The sequence below is a fragment of the Trachymyrmex cornetzi genome, unplaced genomic scaffold, assembly GCF_001594075.2.
Source record: "Trachymyrmex cornetzi isolate Tcor2-1 unplaced genomic scaffold, Tcor1.1 scaffold67, whole genome shotgun sequence".
Classification (NCBI taxonomy): domain Eukaryota; kingdom Metazoa; phylum Arthropoda; class Insecta; order Hymenoptera; family Formicidae; genus Trachymyrmex; species Trachymyrmex cornetzi.
In genome coordinates this window covers 2963917-2984540 of record NW_017299992.1, presented here as the reverse complement: position 1 = coordinate 2984540, position 20624 = coordinate 2963917, and the positions used below count along the sequence as shown (strand labels likewise).

At 35.9% G+C, this 20624-nt stretch overlaps 1 protein-coding gene across 1 annotated transcript in view; it reads right to left on the bottom strand.

Annotated features, from left to right (window-relative positions):
* E23 (ABC transporter G family member E23) overlaps positions 1-20624 on the bottom strand; it is a 131053-nt gene that overhangs the window by 13992 nt on the left and 96437 nt on the right. The window contains exons 3-4 of the mRNA XM_018517251.1: positions 4218-4378; positions 2407-2576 (exon numbers count right to left, since the gene is read on the bottom strand). Of these exons, the coding sequence (XP_018372753.1) occupies positions 2407-2576; positions 4218-4378 (331 nt within the window). The remainder of the gene's footprint in view (positions 1-2406; positions 2577-4217; positions 4379-20624) is intronic.

Below are 20624 nucleotides of genomic sequence, written 5' to 3'. Positions count from 1 at the left end.
CGCGTAGGTACGCGCGCGCGAGTGGGCGTCATGCACGTGATACCTCTAATTCTTTCCCTATTCTATTTTATTTTTATTTTGATTTTATTTTTTTGCATTTTATGTTTTTAATTCATACCAACTGTATTGTATATCTTTTATAACAATATTTATATTTTGTAGGGAAGAGAAAGAAAGAGAGAGCGTTATTTATTAACGGAACAAGATTTAACTCTGGTTCTAATTCTGATTCCTATTTGCTTTCTCTCTCTCTCTCTTTCTCTCCTTTCTCTCTGTTTTTTTCATTATTCAGTTATGTATTTTGCTGAGTTTATAATAAAATCATGTCGTAAACAATTTTGTAATTTTTTTAATGTTTGAAAGAATTTCACTAAATTATTCTCATTAAATATAGAGACCTCTCAATAAATATAGATACTCTCTCAATAAATATAACGATATCTGTATCTATTTCTATTCAGATGTTTTATTGAAAGTTTTGCCTCGACAAGACGTAAAGCAGGATTGTTTTGAATTCGACCCATTGATCGAATTTAAATTATTTACACTCGCTCTCAATGCGAGGCTGCGCGATGACGACAGACAAACAAAACTCGGGTATTTGAATTTAAACTGTATGCAATCTCTCATTGTTAAACGTTCTTCAAATATATAAATATATTCATTCGTTATACCATTACATTTTGAACTTACGAAACAATGTATTCTTAGACGAATATTTTATCCGGGAATATGGAATCGATATGTATCAATATGTATCAATATCTATTTTCCTCTCTACATTTTATTTTAACACGTTAATTATTTTTATAGTTTAACATTTTATAATCATAATTGTCAAAAGACGAGATTCTTTCTTGCACATTATTTTATCACAACTTTGTCGATTATCTCGAAGAATTATTAAAAAATTATTGACATTATTTAGTCATCATGATTTTTCACAATCTTTAGTGGTGTTGAAGAAATTTGTTTTCTATTAGTACATGTGCACGAAAAATTAGAACACTCTTAATGTCGCGCAAGATATAAAACGAAAAAAAATATTAAACGTAAAAAAAACGTAAATATTACATATTTCCGAGATTAAATATAGGGTGCGGCCAAAGTAGTCTTACTACGAATGCTTTGAAGCATTAGCCAGTCAGAAGAAAGAATTTTATAAATGAACCAATGCTTCGAAGCATTTGTATGATATTATTACACTGACCATACCCATAGTTTTTCGGTTGACCTTATTACGAGACTCTCTGTCTCCGGATTCGCAATGATTCGCGACGCGATGCACAGGCACAGGCACAGGTGCACGCGCGCGTGTTTATGCGATTAGAGTGGCTATAAAGCGACAAAGAGTGTGTCTGTCCGCATCCGTTTTCCACCCAGACCTCTTAAATCCCCCAAGTGCAACGGGGCGCGTTGGCTCCTAGCCCGAATTTGCATTCCCCGCGATCTTTGCGATACAGGGTGTCCTCCTAATTCCCGCTTACTTGGCGCGTGGGCCGTGATGAATATCGAGTGAAAGGCACGCGGTTGCCCTGGCACGCCCGATGCCAGATTTTCTTGGAAAACGAGGAAACGTTACGCTCGTTTCTGCGTTTTGTTCTCTTATTTCTGGGTACCGGTACAGAAATGCATCCACACCACTGTCACGTTTCTATCGTTGCGCTCGTTTTTTCATTATTTATTTCATTGCTTATATAAGTCCTCGAGACACACAGACCTCCTCTAAATTTTCCATACAAATATATTATTTTTATCCTCACATCACAATCAGCTTTGTATCGACGTACCATTGACTATTTGGTTTCATCGTTTATTTATATGTATACAAAAGTTAGTGGGGCGCACAGTAGCGATCTAGACTCTGAATCATCCAGCGTATATAGCTAAATATTCTATTAAGTGCAAGATAAATGTATATTCAGTATTCATTGCTACCATATATCACTTGTCAAATCCTTTAAAGTAAAAATAATACCAAATAAATGTAGTGTCAAAATATTTCATGAACATGACATATAATACATATTATAGTACAACATATTATTTGAATTTAAAAGTGACACAAAATTTCACTCTCGCGAGTTTCTTTTACAAAAATTTGACTTTTCAATTTATTTTAAATCAGTATAAAATATACTCTGAAACTTATCTTTAACTCTCTAGATAATTATAAATCATTAAATATATAAATCTAAAAGACGAAACGTCAAAATGACTGTGTATCGCAAGTCCACAATTAGACTAATTTAAGACCGTACAGTCTTAAGATGTCATGAACCAATCAGAGGGTCGTATTAACAACTTGAGACATTACTTAAGACGGTCTTAAAATAATAATCGACTATGAATATCGATATTAGATCATAGTTCCTTGCTACTATGTAATAGTCTGTCCGAACTTACCTCAAGTGTCTGCCGTAAGGTGAGATCGGGGAAAAAAATATCCTGCTGTTGTACGTAGCAGATTCTTCTGCGCCACCGTTTGGTGAGCCTCTCGCGATTCAACCAGATCTCACCGCCGTCCACGCCAACACGGCCGGACAAACAGTTCAGCAGTGTTGTTTTACCACAGCCTGCGTAACAAATATGCCAGACAAAAATTTAGCGCCTCCGTATGTTGTCATGTAAACTCGTTATATATTTCAGTGAATATATCTTTCACACGTTGCGTGTTAGGTGTCTCTTACGCGCATGAAAATCCTTATGTAAAGCCGTATAAATTATCGGTGGATAATAACCATTACTAATAACCTTTGCTAATTTGAAAATTTACAATTTTGTACTTATCTATCGTCACTAACAAGAAAGGGTGATTTTGTCTATAAATCGAGCAAAACGCGTTACAAATTCCTAGCTATAATATATCATTAAAATCTTGGAAGTTTTTAGTTCTTTGAATCTTCAAGTTGCTTAAAATGTTAAATTCTTATTTCTTCTATTTGTAAAATCAATAAATTCGTAGACGCGATCTTCAAATGTTCAAACTCGCTGCTTCGATCGAGGTCGATGAAACGATAGACTTTAATGTAAAAATATTTTAGGATGCTCGAAGTGAGATAAATTACACAAATGTTAAAAACAAGCGGCATATTATTCGTTGCACGATTTTAAATGAAGAGTTAATGTAATTGGTATAATTATTATAAATGCGTTAGCATTGAAAGAATGTTTCTTGTTAAAATGCCACTGAAATTCGTGAGTATCACGAGTCCATCTTTAATCGTGTCATAAAGATTCAATTTTGTCCTTCTGTATTAGGAACGCCAGACTTTAACGTCAAAATAATTAAGCTCGGTGATTCCGCTGGATTTTGTATGTGGCGCACGGTGCGTCGGAACGGACTTTCTCGTGCAAGCGATAAATATTCCAGCCGAACGAAATTGCCGGGCTGGTGTATATTTCGCCGCCGCGCGCATAAAAGCGGTTAAAGATAGAAACGCAGACTTAATTCCGTGCGACGTCCGTGCAACACCGTGCGATTAAGATACGCAAGAAATAATGTGAAACGTGAAAGAGTATTCGAGAAGCCGCGCAATTACGTTGGATCATTGGAGGGATGGGACGAGACGAAAAAGTAGGATCATTACAGAAATGTAATGGTACAGAATAAACACGAAGCTGTATGTTTTTTGTCATTAACGTTTCAACCGATGCGCGATGTATACGACGTAACTTTACGTGGCTATTTTCGGAAACGTTTTATACTTGTCAGAATTTAACGAACGTCCTCATTGTTGTTAATTGTTTTGCAAGCATTATTTACGAAAAGAATGATTTTACTGATTTAAACATTTAATTATAGATACAGATCTGAAAATAATTTGTTGGATCAATTATTACTATGTTGGTATTAGGATGTTCGAATTGTTTGCTAGAATGTCCAATCTTTTTATTCGTCATGCTTGAGTTTCCTCTCATAATTATTTTGATGATGCATTTTCAGATCTGTATTTATCTACATTTTTAGATACTTGAGTAAAATTGTTCTTTTTATGTCTACTCGGATATAAATATGTATAACAATTTAATGTGTTTGCCGAATAATCTAATATTTTAAAATATAATTTGGAATTAAATATTTTATTGTCCATCTAAAAAAATAATTCTCTGAACAATCGTCGTTATCGAAGTTGGTATCACGCCGAATAATTCACGCGTGTTACGAGAGTTAAAGCGTGTGAGAAAGATTAACTAATTATAAAATAATGTGATACCTGAAGGGCCCATAACGGCCAATAATTCGCCTGGCTTGACGACTCCTGACACATCTCGAAGAAGCACTCGCTTCTCCTTGACCACCTGCAATCCTCGGAAGATTAGCTGCACCGGACGAGAATCCAGCGGGCACACCAACTGCAGCGCTGAGCTTTCCACTCTGTAAACATTGAAATATGGCACTTTCAGAAAAGTCGCGTCTCTTCATCTTTCCGTCCTACATTTTTCAACATAAAAATTCTTATATTCGCGTAAGTAAATATCTAATATTTAGAAAGAAGATTCTTTTTTTAAAATAAGATACTTATTACTGAAAATAAAAAAGGTTTCATTTTAATGCAAAACTATAATTAATAATATAATTCAGAGATAAGAATTAAAATAAAAATCTTCAAAAATATGATTTTCAAAGTGACCGTTATAAAATTTCAAGTTACATGCGGACCCCGATTTCATTTGAAATCTTTTCGCGTAGTTACGACAAACCATTAGCGTAGATTCTGCGAGCGAAATTATCGTCAGCGCTAAACGTGCTAATTGTGTTCTCCAGATCTAGATTGCCGTATCAACACGAGACGTTGATATAAAGGAAAAAGGCGTTGATTACGTCCAGACGCTTTTATCGGAGGGATATGGCGCTAGCGAGAGTTAATTCGAATTTAATGGTTCGTGAGACATTCACGAGTGTTCCATAAAAATTCACTTTAGCGCGAACCATCGGATAGGCGAATTTCGGTGGTCGTGGAATCTGTGGAGGGAGTCGTTAAAGCAAGGTGATGTAGATTCTAGTCAGGCGTTCGCACTCGGCGCGAACGCGAGAGAAGCAAGCTTTATAATAACAATGACGTCTCATGGGAGTTATTTCACGACGGCAATTAAGCCTGGCGTGCGTTACGCTGAGAAATGGCGTTTCGCAATGCCAGAGAGACTCGTGCAATGTTGCTGGAAAATCTTTCTCTTTTCACCTGCCGACTGACCTCTTTGATATCTTTCAAGAATGTACCTCAATTTATTTGAAAATTTTCTCGTATTCTTTACAATTTATTAACTATACTTGTTTACGTTTGGAATCCTTGATGATATTTCAATACTAGGACGACATCTTGTTTATCGCTTTCTCAAAACTTGTATTTCTCTTATACATTATAAGAACCTATATTACTCTTATTAGAACTGGCAATTGAGATTGAAACACGATTATAAACAGAATATGAGTATAAAACTAGAAACGTTCCACAAATAAAGTCTAATTCAGGGCTAGTATTATAAATCTTTTCGTAAATATTTCCAATTTGAATAATAATGTTTTTCATCAGAATAACTGTTACATAATAAGACAATTGTTATGTTATTATAAATGTTCTGATTATACGCTAAACGATAGGAAATTTATGTGACAATGTTGATGAAAAGTTAATATTCTTTCTGTGTGTTATACGAAATATGTGCTCGTGTGTGTATGTATATTAAATATTGGCACACATAAATGTGTGTTTTTTTTTTCATTTGTGCCAAAACGCATAAAAAGTCTATTTTCTTTTTAATTTATATAGTAACCCAAAAACAAATAGTGATTAGAAAGGCAAATTAAAAGTTTTCAGATTATTATATACATATTCTAATAAAAATTTGTATCTAAATTTTCTTTCATTGTTGGTTATTCATATTTCATTATTTTACATTTGTTTTATATCCCTTAGTACTATAATCATCAGAAACTCTCAAATCGGATTTCTAATACCGACAAAAAATTCTTGACGTACTTAATTTTAGGTCAATTCTATACAGTATAAAATTATAACTATAATATTAAAGATTAAATCAATAATTTTTATTTTACTCCTTTAAATAAAATAAGATCAACATCTTGTCCTGAGATAAGTATAACACGTATATAAATTTAGATTTATATATTCTTACATTTAGAATAAGTCTATCCATTGTTATGGCATCATGGCAGCGAAGCTTTCGTGATGTAATGCGCTAGGAAACACGTGCAACTCGAACTCAGTTTCGAGAAAGTTCGAGGTCAATTTTTCGTTGCCGAAAAATGTAAGATTACAACATTCTGCAAACTTTTTTCCGCAAGAATAGAATAAAAGATTTCCTTTAGATCGACGTTTAATGTTAAATGAAAAAAAATATTGCGTCTAATCCAAATTTTTCTATTAAAAAAATTAATGAGCATCAAGAAAATACTTCATTCTAGATTTTAGAATTTTTCATTTTAGAGAAGAATAAATACGATTGACTCTATATCGATCTTTTTTTTTTAGATTTTTTATCGATTTTTTTTATAGATCGAGAAGTAATAGCATCGAATATAGAATTCTTTTCTGTAGGTGAGATTTAGAATATGTACTTACTGATCTGTGCATTGATTTGCCGTTAAGTGATCTGAGTGTATCGTTTCCAATTGTATTTCGTGTCGATTACTTATATTTGTTGATATTGCATTTATTAAATGTGATCCTCGATTATTTGATGTTAATGTATCTCCATCTTCTATATTTTCTGAACGTGTATTTTGTTGGATTTCTTCCACATTGTCTTCCATATTAAATTTATCTCTACCATGCTTGTTAAGTAAATGTTCTTTTAATTTTTTTAAACATATTTTTTGATACGTTACGTTTTTGTCACAATGTTTGCACTGTATGTTAGATGTTTTTAAAGTATAATGTTCTAACAGCCACATTTTGTCAAGGTTGTCTTCGTCAATGTGGTTGTGCGTCCTGTATGATGGAGGAGTGGTCACGAACTGCGATGAATAGAATTCTTCGAGAAGTTTTAAGAAATAAAATAATACTACCAGTGCTGCCAAATTACGGAATTTTCCCCTAAATTTGGAAAATCTTTGTCTCCACCGGCGGGACAAAAAGTTTAGGGAAATGTTTAAAGGACTTTTTAGGACGAAAGATAAACATCTATATAGCTAATAAGTACCAATCCTGGCAGTTCCTATTAGTACAGACACACCACATTCATTTTCGATGCTATAATTTTTTGTAGATTTTTGTAAAGTTTTACAAAAATTCTACAAAAATCTACAAAAAAATGCTAGAATTGGAATACTTTCGTTAATTTTGTGAAATTTTTTCCATTAGAGATATGCGTACGGTTTTTTTAGATTTCACGCAACACTGTTGGGGGAAAATTTAGAGGATTTGTTTCTAGCTGTTTGAGGCTTTTGGATTATTTTAAGATATGTTTTAGGGGACAAAAACTTTCAAAATCACTAGGTAGCGATCATGGAACTTTGTCCTTGCGGCGGAAACGTGAAAAGTGAAAATTTTTCGTATACATGTGTGTATATGTACATGTTGAAGAATATATGTACCTTCAGTTTATTGAGAATTCATAAACAGGAAAATACTCCACAAAGCGACATAAAAATTGTATTGAAACGCAATAGCACTTCAATATTTCGTATTACCTACATGTACGAAACATCGAGCGCTTTCGCGTTCGGAAATTGCGTCATTCTGCATCTGTTACTTGTGACTAAAATATTATTATACCATACCCGCGATTTTTTATCGTTCATATTCCCAATATTCCGGAGATAGTGGTAACAAACTCGAGACGATAAAGGTGCCTTTTCATGCTGACGCTCGATGTTTATTTTTAGCGTCAAAACAAATCACGTGATAAAAATTGACGAATATCAAGCGTCAATTTCAATTACGTGACCTATTTTGACGTTAAAAATGAGCATCGAGCATGAAAAGGCACCTTAAAGACACGCGTGTAAAGCACGCACGCACGCACCCATTCGGTCGTAAAGCTCTAGGGTGCATTTCGAATTGTGCATGAAACGCATGATGCATCATTTATCATTGTTGTTCACCGAATAATAGAAAAGGATGCAATGATACATCATGCGCTTCATGCGTAATTCGGAACGCATACCTTGTAGATATGGGGTGCATTCAGTACTACGATCGCTTACTGAACGCTCAGTGAGCTCTTGTATCTGTTTGGTCTATATTTTTAGATCTAACGGAATATGCCAATCAGATCCAAGAGCTCACTGAGTGCTCAGTGAGCGGTTGTAGTACTGAATGCACCTATTTACTAAGGCGTAATCCTTTTATCTAAGTTGACAATTTCCCTATTGGCTATTTCGACCGCCATTTTCAACCTAGTGGCTGTAATCCAATAAGCACTTAGTATTATTAGTATTATTAGTATATGATATGAGGTACGGTTCACTTGCCGCTATAAATGCTTCGAAGTTTTTGATTGACGAATCGGAAGAAAGAATTTTTGACCAATCAAAAAATGCTTCGAAGCATTTGTAGCATCAAATAGACCATAGCCATGGTTATTAGGTGGAAAATGGAGGACCTTTGCGCTACTTTGGTATATCTAGAACTTTACTCGGTCGACGATACAAGCGTCACGCGCGACAAACGTCCACCGTGAAAAACTCATCGCAGTACGGGGATACGTCATCCATGACGGTGCGGTCCGTCGGGGAAATCGGGAAGAAACTAAGCCAAGAACGCGCTCGAATCCGCGGTGCACGCGAAAAAAGCGAGGGTCGTTGAACAACGAGCTTCAGATAATAAATTCTCAGCGTGGCGATGTCACGTCATCCCGGGTTCGTTGAACTTGCCCGCTCATTGCATGTCGGTATCCAGAGGGAGAAAAGAGCAGAGAAGGGGAGGGGGTGAGATGAGAAAGAACGAAAGATAGAGGAAAAGAGACGTTCATTGTTCATTCAAAATTCAGCATATCTTTTCAGGAAGTTAATTTCGGTCATATCTCTATGTATGACACAGTTATATTGAAGAAAGATTTCATTGATCATTTAGAAGATGTAAAATATGAAGAGTTTTGCATTTTTCGGATTAATAAAAAATTTACCAAAATAACTTTGTCTTTACTTTAGAGAGATCTTTACTTTAGAGGACAGTCACACTCTTTATCATGTATTCAAGTATATCAAATATTTAAGTATAGTAAAAAAAATAATGAAAATAATAAATACATTTATTATATTTAATATACTATAATATATATAAATACAGTTTCAAAATTATTGCCGCTCTTATCATTTTGAATTTCATCTCTAACTTAAAACTAATTTTTTACTAATAAGAAAATCGGTACTTTTATTTGAACACTCTTCATGCTTCTATAGTTTTATATATAAACATAGTAATTTAGATTTTCTTGTAATATTCCTAAAAAATATTAATATTAATATACATTTTGCCCTTACTTCTGTCATTCATATAGAAAAATTCTACGATAGTAATAGCATCTAACCGTCGCCTCTTCACATTTTTCAGACATTTCAACTTGTGACAATATGATGACGTTTAACATTCTGTTATAAAAAGACAGAAGGAAGCGATAAAAGCAAGAGCAAGCAGCAAAAAAAGAGGATAAAAAATGGAGCGGAAAAAAAGGGTAAAGCTTTCGAGAAGGGTGATACAAGGGGAAGAGAAACGATTTCGTCGGTTTGAATAATATTTATCGCATTTCTATCGGGGTCATCGTCGAGTTATCGTCGTAATAACAAACAGTTCACACAATAGATAATAAATGCGACACGTTCGTGACATTATAACAGAGAAAATATAATTACTCCCCGAGTTCGCACAAGAATATGAAACCGATGATCTCGAATTCAGGCGATATATGTAATGCCCATTCCAACCTTGATTTCTACCAATGTAGTTTAATTTTAATATCTCAGTTCAACTAACTCTTCATCTTTTTCTAGTTTAAAGAATTAAAAGAAAAAAGCAGAGTGGAATTAAAAGAAGTTGGACTAAGATTAAAGTTAATCTACGTTGGTAGAAAGGCACATAAATCGGGGATGTACGATGATTTCGTAATACACATGCAACTCGTCGTCGTAACGGTCACATGTTACTCGCATCCGAATCTAAAGGGGATTGCGGCGAAGCGTGACCGTTCAATCACGCGTGAATGATTGCGCGAATTAATTTCACCACCTCGCCGCACAGGGCACAGAGAAGCCCTGGTTAATTCTAGATTTCACGCCAAACACGCGGCGACGTCCTTTTAACCGGCCGGCGGCGGCGAGTGGGTACGCCCCGCCCGTCGCATTCATTTTCAGACATTTTTATATCTGCTCTCGCTCCACCCGGGTGTCAAGTCGGGGTCGCGAGCGGGGTTAAGTCTCGTTGAAGGAAGTTACGAACGCGCACGCCAAATTAATCCTACGCGGGTTCATCGACCTGGCCATGGCGCGCCGGCTTTTTTCGCGCTATCGTGCGCCTTTTCCGCTTTCGCACGCGCGATACGTGACGCACACCCACCGCATTTATTACGAGAGCACTTGACGCGACTGACGTGTCTCCTGGATTGATGATTAACTTCGAATGTGCATTATATAGAGCTTACAAAAGCGTTTCCCCGTTTAGATCATACTCATTCGAACCGAATATATACCGAAATAATAAAATACATATACGAGAATATTTTGAATAAAATTGTATCATACTGTAAGTGTATTGCGGTTATCGTATGTACATTGAAAAAATAATGCTATATATTAACAGCATTATTTCAGTTGAAAATAATTCTGTTAATTCAATTCAGACATTATTAATGAAACAAACGGCATGCTCTTGTTTTGATAAAATTTTATTTGTTTTATTAAATTAACAAGTTTATTTTCAATTAAAATAATGCTGTTGATGCAACAATTATTTTTTCAGTATAGGCTTTCCGAATAAGCATATCTCACACACATATTTTGTAATCTTCATTCTCTCAAAATAATTAAATAATTATAAAGCACTTTTAATGCTGTTAAATCTTTGTTTCTGATTTTCATATTTCCTATAACTCAAACGTTAGTGTGATTTTAAGTTTTATTATCCGAAAAAATTTACATAAAAAATGAGAAGCATTCTGAAACTATTTCCCTCTGTGTTATATTCTTTTTGTCATTTTCGTAGTTCATTGTTTCAATGTCAAGTCGAGGTCTCTCGGGTTAAGTCTCGCCAAAGAAAGTCGAATTCACCAAATTAACCCTGCCCGAGTTCATTGAACCAATGCGAAGACATGCGTAATTAATAACTGGATTCCCGCATCTCTCGTGATCACTTCATGTGAATAAAACTATTCTCTCAAAATACTGAATACGTAATCGATGGAAATAATTTATGTACTTATCGTGACGTAAATTATTTCCGAAATTTAAGTAACGATGAATTTGGAGGATTTCGGTGTTGCGAGATCTCTAATATTTTTGTTAAAAACCTCGCTGTTGAAACTTCAGTAATGTTAAAACGTCATTAATCTTTAACATAAATATCTATATCTATATTTATCCCAGTTGTGATAAGAACAGAATAAAACATTTAACGGTAACATAAGTCCCAGTAATATTTTATTTGATACCTTTGTACGCTGAGGTGAAAATTTAATATCAACATCAAAATATAGCTTTAAACAAGTTTAAAATTTCGATCAAGTTTCTATAATACATCTTCGATTCCTACTCTCCATCAGCTTTGCTACAAAATATCTCGTAATTTTTTTCATCTCATACATAATACAATAAGTATTCCTCTGGATATCTTTCCTCGGTTATAAACGAATTTATTCCCAAGATAGCCACGCTCTTTGCCATAAATTTTACATTGAAATTAAACGTTGAGGTTGATGTGATTTTAAATCATTTCATCATATCGAGTCCAGACTCGAAGAAACCAGCATGGAAAAAAAGTTCATCAACTCGATGGCGAACGACACAATGTGGTGTAAATCAGATCGGAGAAAGTCGTAACCTCAATTAATTAACCCCGGCGACACGGCAGTGACTCGTTCGCAGGGTTCGTTGAACCTCGGGCAAGTGGTCGAGCTCGTCGAAGGGCACTTGGGCTACTCACCTGATAAGGTCGCTAGGACAAACTAGCGAACCGATTGACGCGTGCAAAAATTCGAGATTAATCCAGACTACCATGCCGTCGCAAATAGATAAGGTCGCTTGACAACAGTTAGGACAATCGATCGATATGATCGTCCCAACCAAGAGCTATTCTCGAAGGATAATCCGACGCAAAAAGGAATATCTTGTTCCTGCGTAGCAGGAATATTACGTCGGCTGTGTGTCTCGAGGGATATCTGAAAGTTTGGGATAGGATCGCGACATTGACAACATTTTAAGGAGGGTAAATACATATACCTATTCTTACGACGCGCGCACGAGTAGAGAATGACGCAAGCTTGAAGGTGGGAGAGCCGCCTCCTTCTTTTATATGAAAAGCGTTTGAAGACCGCGCACGACAAGCTATCTCTGCGGCTATCTCGGCCGGAAAGTGGGACGGCACGGTATGTCCAGCTCTTCTCACGAAGGTTTTATCACCTCGCTATCGCCCATAGTCTGCAATAACTGCCGTAGTAGAAAGTATGGGCGCCTAGTGGCCATAGCTTGGCAGCTCTCACGATCAGATAACATACGATTGTATGCAGATCCGCGTGTATATGGTCCACCATGCACTTTGCAATTTTTACATCTCATTTTACCACTCTTCGCTATTCCTCGCGGAAATCCCGCTGACACGCGCGCGCGTGGAATGCGCGTGCGGAAAAACTTTTGCAACGAAACTTTTCTTTACCTCGCGCTTTTACCTACTACTGGACGCGCGACATCCCATGATCGAAGATATTGTGTGCAGGTTGTTTTCTTAAACTTTCTTAAGTTTCGAACTTGCGTTCTTATATAACACGGATCCTTCGTTTATATAGTATTTAATGTATTTATATTACATCGTGTTTTACGAAAAGTTTGCAGAAATATTCGCTGTAGGAAATATCTATACACAATTTACTGGTAATATTAAAATATAAATTTAATTTAAGTTTCCATTTACAATTAAATTTTACTCTCTTCATCCAAGTTTTTTTTAGGCTTTTAAAATGTGGAAAAATTCAGGGTTATTTTACAACATCTCTATTATATTACAAAATAAATTTTGTAACAAGACATTTTAGGAAGAGGGACTCATTATTTCAGGGGAAGAGTGAAATTTAAATTGAGACAAAAAATATTGCAAACGTTAATTTTCTTTTAATTTTTCGCATTGTAGAATATAGCTTCATTTAATTTTAGTTTGATTTTAACAACCTTTTTTTGTCAAGAAAAATCGAACACGAGTTGCTGTTTCCAAATCGAGAAACTCGATACGTGTCATAGACCAGAACGTTTTGGATCCGGTCGCTCGCGAATCCATTTCGCGTAGTTACATACAAAAATATTCAATTTCCAGCTGTGGCGTGTCGTGTTACTGGAGTTTGACAAAGTTCAAAGAAAAGCAATCAGTTTATTTCGAATGTTTTAAGCAACCATGTTTTCAGGTAAAAAGAGTGGATCTTATCTGATAAAATTTAGTCAACACATCATGTATGTTTGTTTTGATCTTTCATCTCGTTTTTCATCGTTAAGCTTTATAGCATTTTCGATTCGGTGTTTTATAGCTGCAACTGAATTTTATTTGAACGAAGTGAATAATTTTTCTCGTTTTCGACGAGAGCGTTAATCAAGTTTGACTGAACGTCCAGATCAAACGAGCTGTAGGTACCTAGTTGTATATACGCTGTGAGTACCGAAGCAGGCTCGTTTTCGTTTAATCGCGCGAAACGAAACGGGTTTTCTGCAGTGCTCCTCGTTGTCCACAAGATTTTCTGTAAGACGGTTCGTTGACAGTGAAGGAATCCTGTACGATCAGGATAACTATGTAAATTATGAAGAACAGTTTCGCACAAAATTTTACATTGCAAAAATTCCTTTTTCCGATTGCAGCAATGAATTTTTGCAAAGAAGAAAAGAATTAACCAGTTACATTAACTTAAGAACGAGTTTAAAAAATGATTTACATTTACACACTAATTATACTCCATTGAATTCTTTGACTTTTGCATATAAACGATTATTAAAGAGAGTATCTATTAGAAAAAAATAGAAATTATCCAACTTATTTATTTTAATCACAAGTCACGCTCTTAATTAAATTAGTTAATTCATTGTTTGTGGTGCATTGAATTTTAAAATTAGGATTCTGTTGGAAGTCAAGATTTCAAATTTAGAGTGCCGAATTGATAGTTGAAAAAGTTGAAGATTCTTATACGAGGTCTTCAGGTCTAAGCGCCGAAATGGAAAATCACACGTATTCGCATCATTATTTAGACCCTGGACGATGCCGAGAGATAGAATGAATTTTTCTCGTGCGAGCGATCGCTGACGCGCGAATGTTGCTGCAATGACGCGCAACAGTGGACAACGGTGCAACGCGCACCGAGGCGCGACGCCGCCGGTGCGTATCGCGGTTCGTGCCCGCCGCGCCGACACCGCGGCTACGTGCCGAGCATGAAGGAGAGTAAACGCAATAACTGTATCTCTGGTCCAGGGGGTCACTGTTCCACGGCTGCACACGCTCGACCGTACCTTGTCGTTCTTACACGGCTCTGCTGCCACTGCATGCATCAGAGACGGCTCTAAAGTCGACGGTGCCCCGAGCGAAAAAATATCTCGTATTCGCGTGCAACCCGCATGTGCAATTGCAACCAACCGTATATTTGTTTATGCGAAAAAACCTTGTGTTTTGCCGGACGCACGGATTCTTATGCGCGCGAGATTTTATTAGAACATCCATCTGATATATGTACGAAATGACACAAGCATCCAAGTTTTTTTTTTTTTTCGATCGTAGATCTATTCTATTCTATTCAGGTAGATATGCTATGTTTTTATTTTTTAGTTTTCATCAAAACGTGGAATATTATGTATAATACATAATCAATATTTTTAAGTGATCATTATTATCTTTATATATCTAACTCAGATTTGATACATTAGTGATATGTGCAATTAACTATCAATTATTGTTAATAATACATACAAGTTTTACATAATCATGCTTTGCAGAAGAAATCCGTTATTTTTATTGCACGTACTAAGAAAGAAATACATATGCACTTGTAAAAATAAATATTACAAAAAAAATTGACATTTCGCTGGTTGCATGGTTTACTGCAGTTACAAGTTAAAATATGATCTTACTGAAGTATTTAAAAGTTCAGTTAGAAGATGCAGAACTGAAAATATTATTGGACTATTAAAATAATTATGTAGGATGCCCACACACACACAATCTGACTAGAATATCAAAATTTTTTGTGGCATTACTCATTTTGCTTGAATTTTCTACATAAAAATTTTGATGATCCAACAAAATTATTTTCAGATCTGTATGTATCTAAATTTTTAGATATTTCAGTAAAATTGTTCCGAATAGTAGGTAGTACGGTTTCGAAATAATCACCTGAATATAATAATCGAGGACACTTAAAAATTATCAAGTATTTTTTTCTAATAACTATACCTTTGAAAAGCTTTGTTTATAGAAATGGCTATGAACGCCGAGATTTTCTGAGCAGTGACTATGCAATCAGCTAAATTTTTGAATTCTTTATAATATTTATTTTTCAAGTTTATGTAAGTATATGTTCTTTTTTTATTACATGCTAAAGAAAATGACAAATTTTTTTTTGCAGAATGTTTAATTTATCCGTTCATTACAAAATAACATCCATCTAATTTCATCAACTTCCTAATTGTTATATAAATTATATTAAATTATTTTAAATATTTAGTATAGAACAATTAAATTACATTCATTGAATATCGAAATAATGAAAAAATGCAAGCCAATGAAAGCCGATACTGGATGGTTTTTTATGTAAAACTTGTTTAATTAATTTTATTTTATCCATTTGTTATAAAGTAACAGTCAATTTCAAAAAACTTCTTAATTGTAAATAAAACACGTACATAAAACAAAATAATTCAATATAAAATTTAAATAATCTTTAATCTCTTAATTTTGAGACATGACATTACTATTGCAAAAATATAAACATGCCTACAAAGAAAATATGAATAGAAAAGTTGACCGAGCACACTCCAATATCCATCTAATTCGCGTTCTAATTCGATAAAAACCTGTCGACCATTTACTATCTGTAAGGAAAAAAAGGGTATAACTGGCGGTATCTGTATGCGATTGCAACGCTGCGAATCGAAATGTCAAACCGTCGCGGTAGCTTGAATTCATTTCGTTTGGTAAGCGGATTAAATATTCCTCGCGAGAAACGACGATGACGCACCATCGAACACCGTAAGCGCTGCCTACAATGCGCCTACGCTCCTCAAACCCACATATTTATGCGAAAAAAAATCAATTTCCTGGTAGATCAGCGGATACCACTTTGATGCAGGTAGCCGTTGCTGAGATCAGATTTTCTGCATTTTTATACAGGAATCGGCGTTAAAAATATATCTCCAATTAATTGCTTTTGCACTCCCATCTCTCTCTCTCTCTCTCACAAATATCAATTTCTGTTTCTGTTATCCAATAACATTACTGAAGCAGATGAAATGAAAATATATCACAGCTAGTAATAACATCATTTTGATAGAACCGCCAATAAACACAGTGGTACTGCATTATCGAGTTATCATTTCGGATAAAATATAGAAAAGTGTAGAAGAGAAAGTTTATGAGAAATAGCATTCACAGAGGAAAAATGAGAGGAAAATTGTTTTATCTGTAAAACATCGTACCGCGAACAAGTAAATCGCTCAATCAAATAAATTTAATCTTTATTACCACAATCACTGGAAGTAAGTCATTGCACTCCTGCAGCAGTTTCCAATATCTCTCTCGTAAAATAAGTCACATTTAAAATGCTATGAAGAATATATTATATGACCTTTTTATCAATTAATTTTCAAATGGCGAAATTAAAAATTATATGTATAGATCTTTTCGACACGTTGTAGATAAAGAAAAATATTTTCTTTCCCAGTATTCTTTAGAAATTAAAGATTTGCCGAATATTATACTGCTCGCAAAGATACCCGTCGGGTTCTTCGGCAATTATCTAAAATTTATCAAACCGACGACGAACACGCGATCGATCCGGAAGAAACTGTCTACTGGAGTTCCGGGAGGTCATATAATTTCCGGTTGACGAGGCCGTTAGAAGTGCATCTGCTAGAAACTAATTGAAGATCGAAGAGTGTATACTCGTGAGGAAGAAAAAAGTGAGAGAGAGAGGGAGGGGGGGGAGGGGGAGTAAGTAAGTGAGAAGCAGACAAAGATGAAGAGAAAGAATTGTCAGAGTACTCGCAACGAGAGGGAAGACAAAAGAGAAGTCTGGGGCAGAGAGAAGAGAGCAAAAGAGCCGGAGGAGTCGTCGCCGTCGTCGTAAGGAGGGAGCGAGAAGAAAAAAAGGAGGAGAATGAGGATGATGCGGAGGGAGGAGAGAGATAGTGCGCGTTGCCAAGAATATCCAAGGGCCGATGACCTGTGACACAGTCGTATATATACTTAATATGATCGCTCAACGTCTAACTTGTGCATAGATATGCCGGTGTTGCGTGCGTATGTATTTATGCGTTTACGTGAATATGTGCGCGTGCGTGTTGCGTATGCAAAATCACGAGCTATCATTCGGCAATTAATCGTCTCCTCGCAATACTCAACGCAAACTGTTGTGCGTATTTTCGCGTCCGTATACAAGATATAATTAGCGTTATTTGTCTTTCAAAATATTCAAACGTCACAAAATTATCCGAATGAACGATAAAAAGACGCATATTACGTATGCTTGAAGAAACTTTAGGTAACGTACTCGCTCAAAAATAAATGACGATGTTCATTTTTTAATTTCGATGAGATATGAGATTTTAAGCTGCTAAATTGTATATAAAGAAATAAAAAATTTCACGTCTTTAATTATCATTTGTTTATAAAATAAAACGAAATATCAGAAAATACAGTTACTACAATGGAAAACAAAATTATATTTATACATATATTTTTATTTTTAAATATAAAAATGCCACTTCAAAATAAATCGCTTTTCTCTATGTCCAACAATTTAATATGCGTGAATTTTCACTGTTCTATTACACACACACACACACACACACACACACACACACACACACACACACACACACACACACACACACACACACACACACATATATAAAAGAACTTTTTATATTTCGAGTTGCAATAAAAATATAACAGATAGATTCAAGTATAATATATATCGAGAGAAAACAATTTCAATTTTGTGACCATTATTTCGTATTGCGATATTGATAGCGGTGATAAGTTTTTTCGTAATATGTATATTTGTATTTAAATGTTATATACTATATATTTATATTAATGGTTTTTTTAAACGATACACCGAAAAACTTTTCATATTACGAATTTGAAAGAGGAAAATTCAAATTCCACAGAATATATCGCAGAATTATCAGTTTTAGATAATACATTTAAAGTTTTACAAATCCCAAATATGCAATATAAAAAGAATAAAATGCTTCTTAGTGAAGTTCAAGTGTTGTTTAAATCTTTTCATATTGTTTGAAAAATGGCCTAAGATGATATTTTCTTCATGTAGCTCTTGTTCCCTTCGATAAAACAAAACGTTTCATTCTCTCTATAATTTTAATAAAAATACAACAGGGTAAAGAAAAATATTACGAGGTTTACGCGATTATCGTTCGTTTCCAATACGTCCGCTCCTACTAATTTCTCCTTAAATACAGGTTACAAAACCCTCGCTTAGGTACATATCTTATGCTTTTGTTATATTCTGTGAAGTTGCGTGACAATCGCGAGCAGGGCGATCACTCCTCGAAGATTCAATTAACTATTGTGTGCGGCGAACATCGTTGAATCAGCTTGACGGATCGCCGGCGTCTCGGCGTCGACGTCGTGCGTGTTCACCACAAGAACTGCCGCGCGGGTCGTCGCACGGAAAGTCGATCGTTCCTCCTCGGGCCTCGGCGGGGAACGGTTTCACCACACGGTGAAAAAATTATCCTCTCTCTCTCTCTCTCTCTCTCTCTCTGTCCTTCCTCGAGTTCCCTTTTCGAGTCGATTCAACCGCGTTCGTCAGCCCGTTGCTCACGCGGTCCTTCTGGAAGCGGGATTGTTGAGTGAGTAGCCGCCTCCTCTCCTGTTCGACCGCTGTAAATCGCGCTCACGTGAAGTACTAAAAGATCCTCGTAACGGTATTTAACCCCTAACCGTAATTTACGGCGCCGCAACGGCGCGGCGCTCGATCATTTTCGGTGGCTCTCGTTCTGTTTTTTCCTTCTCTCCCGTACATACGTCGCGTCGGGCGGCCGCGCAGCGGACTCGTTCGACCTTAATTAAACGTACTTAAGTCCGAAGCGCTTTACGTGTCACGCTTCGGGAAACCGATTTCATTGAAACGGCGATCGTCGCCGCGGACACAATTGTAATCAAGTGCCATCGGCAAAGTGTAACACAGTCGAGATATACATCATATCTGAACAGAAAGATAAATATTGACCCGGAAAATCTCTAGCGTCTGAAAGCGGCTGAACCGATCATTCAACTGTTAGAAATCATACGTAGAATAAAGAACATAGCACAGTCTCCTACTATGAATCACTGGGTCATATTTATTTCACTGAAAATGCTTCTAATAGCGTACCATAATTGGTACTGCCATCACGAATAGACATACATAATTAAAACAGGTTTTTATTATGTATAAACGTCGGAATAAGTTTATCTCTGAAAAGAATGAAAACCACTAATTCTTAATATTTTTGCCGAATGGCAAAATCAGAGTGAAGAGTAATTAGAGGAAACAGTTAATTAATTAAATATCAGACTAACGTCTTGCGCTAACGACAGTTAATATTACGGCGACGTTTTTTTAGATTCTTCCGATTCTTCCAGCTTCTATTTTGTTCTCAGTTCGGTTTTTAATATTTATGAGTGAAATCTGGGCTTGGTATAAGACACACCTATAGGCTTCCACACGCATAGGGTCTAGAAATTGCTCAACGCGCTTTCTCGCTCACTGGATAGGGCCTCACTGGAAGCCTCACGGTAGCAAAAGGGAATTCGAAAACGGTACTGTTCCCATTCTGGCCGACGCGACGCGACGCGACGCGACGAGAGAAGTACGTGCATACACGCTCGCATGGCTCGCACCGCGTGCATGTACGCGCCTTGCCGCGAGCGCGCGGTTGTTTTCCAACGTGCCGTTGACCTCGTGCCGCATATGCATACATATACAGGGTGTTTGGTGAACCGTCGTACAAACCAGTACAAACGGAAATTAGGTGATTCTTCGTTCAAACAGCACGAGTGAGACAGCGCAAATATTTCCTTTTCGTTGCAAATGTCATCTTAGAGTCTTAGAGCCGTCTGCGATTTGACGTTCGTGTCGTGTTGTCCACACAGAAATTGCACGTTTTCTCCGAATCTGCGAGCGAAAAAAATTGGCAGACTAACGGAGAGTAAGAGGAAAAGAGCGTCGCGTGTTAAACTTGGACTTTAAAGAAGACTTTG